We start from the raw sequence: 3104 nt of genomic DNA, 5'->3' as shown, positions 1-3104 counted from the left end.
AAAAGATATATACAGGAAACCTTTGTATCGGGCATCCATAAGTCCCAGTAGATACAAGTGGCCCAGTCCCGGGGACCTGGCCGAGAAAGGGAAAAAGAAAACGTCATCAAGTTAAATCGTAGGTATATCGTGCATGACCGTCTTTGGTCATGTCAATCTTGCATCTAGGCAATGCATAATTGGTCTTCATGCAACACGACGAGGGTGCTTAGACAGAGATGACATAGTGGCCCTGGTCTTTCTTGCCGGCCATCAGGAGACCGAGTTCTCGCATGCGTTCCGTGCCACGGCCGGGGATAGGTTTCCGCTCAGGGATCTGGCCTCGTCGTGCCCGGTTGCAGTACTTTTGATGGAACTTCTCCTTGCGTCGCTGGCGCTTGCTCTCCAGGCCCTTGACAATGTCGATGGCCCCGCGAACGTGGACGTCGCTGTCGTGCATGATCTTCTGTCGGGCTTGCTTGCGCTGCAGGCACATAGCACCAGCACGTGGAAGGGACTTAGTCTGGGTGAGACCGGGGCGGCCGGCGAGGTTGAACTTGACCTGACCACAACGAGGGGATCCAAGGGGTGTAAGTAGAGGCTTTCGGGCAGGAGCTGGCGACTTGGCTTTGCGGGGCGAGTGTCGGTCGAACAAGCGCTTGGGCGAACGTCCTCTGGCCTTGGGAAGAGGAGAGAGGTGGCGCTTAGGGGCAGGCGAGCGGAATCTTTTGGGTGAAGCATGCTCACTCTTCCGTCGGCGACGGTCGCGTTCATGATGCAAGTCCTCCATCTTCCCATGAAGAAAGTCTTCCTCGTCGCTTGAATGGTGAACAGGGTTGAAAATTTCTCCCTCACCCTCGTCTTCAGACTCGGAGGCAGGGAAGCTAGGGTCAATATCCTGAGGAATGAGGCGGAGCTTCTCAGTCCTTCGAGCTGCTAGGCACGAGAGATACGCTTCTTCGAGAGGTCTGTCCTCATCCAGGGTACCGCAGACGAAGTCAGTGCTGTCAGGAAGATCAGGAGCCTCATCTCGCTGCTTAGGGCGTCTTGGCTTCTCCCGGCGAATGGTCCGCTGCTGGCTACTCAGGGTCGTGATGGACGAGTCCGACTTTCGCTCGTGGAGGGATGGGCGACGGACCTGAGGGGTACCGGAACTGATGTGAACCACTGTCTTGGCACTAGGGGTCCAGAGAGCCATGTCATCGTCTTCGTCCTCCTCTTCAGAATCAGCGAATCCGGTCTCCTCGTCGGTGTGGTAACCATCAGAGTCCTCGTCCTCATCTTCTTCATCCTCGTCATCCTCAATGTCGACGTCGAGCTCATCCTCATTGTCGTCGTCGTCGTCGTCTTCATCGTCCTCATCATTGTCAAAGGCTGCATCCTCGTCGTCGTTGTCCAGCTCCTCCTCTTCCTCCAGGGCCTCCTCTTCGGCCTCAGTGGCGAGGCGACGGATATGGTTCTCCTTAGTAAGGGTATCGTTGATGGTAAGCTTAGCCCCCGTGGCATCGCTCTCGCGACGAATCCAGTCGTCTTCGCGAGTTGTGCCCCTGGCAAACTCGTGGAACTGGGAGCCATCCGTGGCCAGATCGGACGAGTTAGCACGGAGAAACTTGGGCCGTGACATGGAGTGTCTGCGAGGAGTAGTCGGCTGAGGTGCAGCCGGGACAGCAAATGTCAACGTCGAGCTCCGTCTAGGAGTGGATGGAGACTCGGCTTTGGGTGTGCGATCAGCTCGGCTGGCATGGATGTCAATGTTTCTTGGGGGAGTGTTCTGAGTTGAGGCAGGTCGAGCCGGGCAGGCAAACTTGATACAGGGTCGTCGGGGAGCTTCCTGAGCAGAAGGTGTCTTGACCATGGGCTGAGCCCGGGGTGTCGGGTCTTGAGCAGCAGGCTTTCCTCCGCACGCGAACTGAATGCTTCGCTTGCGAGGTGCCTCCTCAGCCCTGGCTTGCAATCTGACAGCAGCACCAAGCAGGGAGACCTGCTTCGGGTCTGCAACCCGTTCGTCGTTGAAGCGGAGCATGGTCATCTCGGGGAGAGGAGGACTCGGGGTGCTGGGCCGCGAAGGGCTCGTGAAACCAGTGTCGCTCGTCAGGTCAGCGGTCGAGGCGAGGCTGATAGTGCTGGCAAGGGAACGCCGCCGTTGGTTGCTGGTCAGGGCGGGTCGTTGAAGATCGTGAGTTTGGGTTTGGTAGAGGTCGTCATCTGAGTTTCCCATGATGGCCTTGGTCAACAGAGACGACTTGTCGTTGGAGGGTCGAATGGCGGTTCGCTGAAAGTTGCTTGGAGCAAGTGGCTGCTTCTTGAAGTTTAGCTCGGGGGGTTCATCGGCTTCTTCGAAGTCTTCTGAGCCGTGAGCCACCCAAGGCGTGTCTGGGTTGTTGGTGGTCATGTTGGGGGTAGGAAGGGGCTTCGGGATATTATCTGATCTGAGAGCAGGGATCAAGGCTTCAAAGCTATGAGCTGTCAATGCTGCAGATTCAGAGATCGAGCTTGTCGGTAGGGAACCGGCAAGGCAGTTCGAAGCGGGAGGCGTGTGACCGTTGAAAGGTAGCTGGGCGAGATGTGTGGTGGTTGTGAGGCGTCAGGCGGAGCTGAAGCTGCAAGACGTTGCTGGTGGATTATCGCGAGAGCGAAGAACAACGTCCAGTGGTGTAGTAATCCGTGTGTCCCAGAGGACCGAGGTGCTATAACAGAGTGACGGACATGGTCAACTGGTATGAGGCTCGGTAATGGTTGATGGGATGTTCCTGGGGAGGTAGAACCGCCTCAGAGTAGGCCAGATGGGTCGATGGCGAGAAGCAAGATGCAGGGCCGGCCCGGACTTTTGAGAGCTGGAAGGAGTAGAAGCGCGGCTTTCTCGAATCGCAGGATCCCCGTTTCAAAGGGTGGCGCCTATGCTAATGCTGCTTTGCTGGTGGTGGGTTCGCTGTGGGTGTGCTTGTTATTGCGCGTGGGTGGGCGTGGGAGCTGCAGGTGCAGATGACGTCCCTTGAAGGCACGAGTGCAAAACAAAGTCTAAGACAAAGACGGACAAGGACCGGGTAGGGACGATTGCCCGAGCGTAGTGTGTGTTGAAGAGGTGCAGGAGAGTAAACAAAAAGTGCGGGAGAAGAAAGAGGGAT

General features: G+C 56.9%; 1 protein-coding gene across 1 annotated transcript; it reads right to left on the bottom strand.

Annotated features, from left to right (window-relative positions):
- Positions 1–208: 208 nt before the first annotated feature.
- MRS44_003410 (uncharacterized protein) lies at positions 209–2371 on the bottom strand (the record flags this gene model as incomplete). The annotated part of the gene is made up of 1 exon (XM_065623201.1): positions 209–2371. One exon carries the CDS (start codon positions 2369–2371, stop codon positions 209–211), a length of 2163 nt encoding a protein of 720 aa, XP_065479273.1.
- Positions 2372–3104: the final 733 nt, after the last annotated feature.

The sequence above is a fragment of the Fusarium solani genome, assembly GCF_023522795.1.
Source record: "Fusarium solani strain SB1 chromosome Unknown bctg00000001, whole genome shotgun sequence".
In the NCBI taxonomy this organism is placed as follows: Eukaryota; Fungi; Ascomycota; class Sordariomycetes; order Hypocreales; family Nectriaceae; genus Fusarium; species Fusarium solani.
Note: the sequence above shows the minus strand (reverse complement) of the source record. Positions and strands in the feature narration are given on the sequence as shown.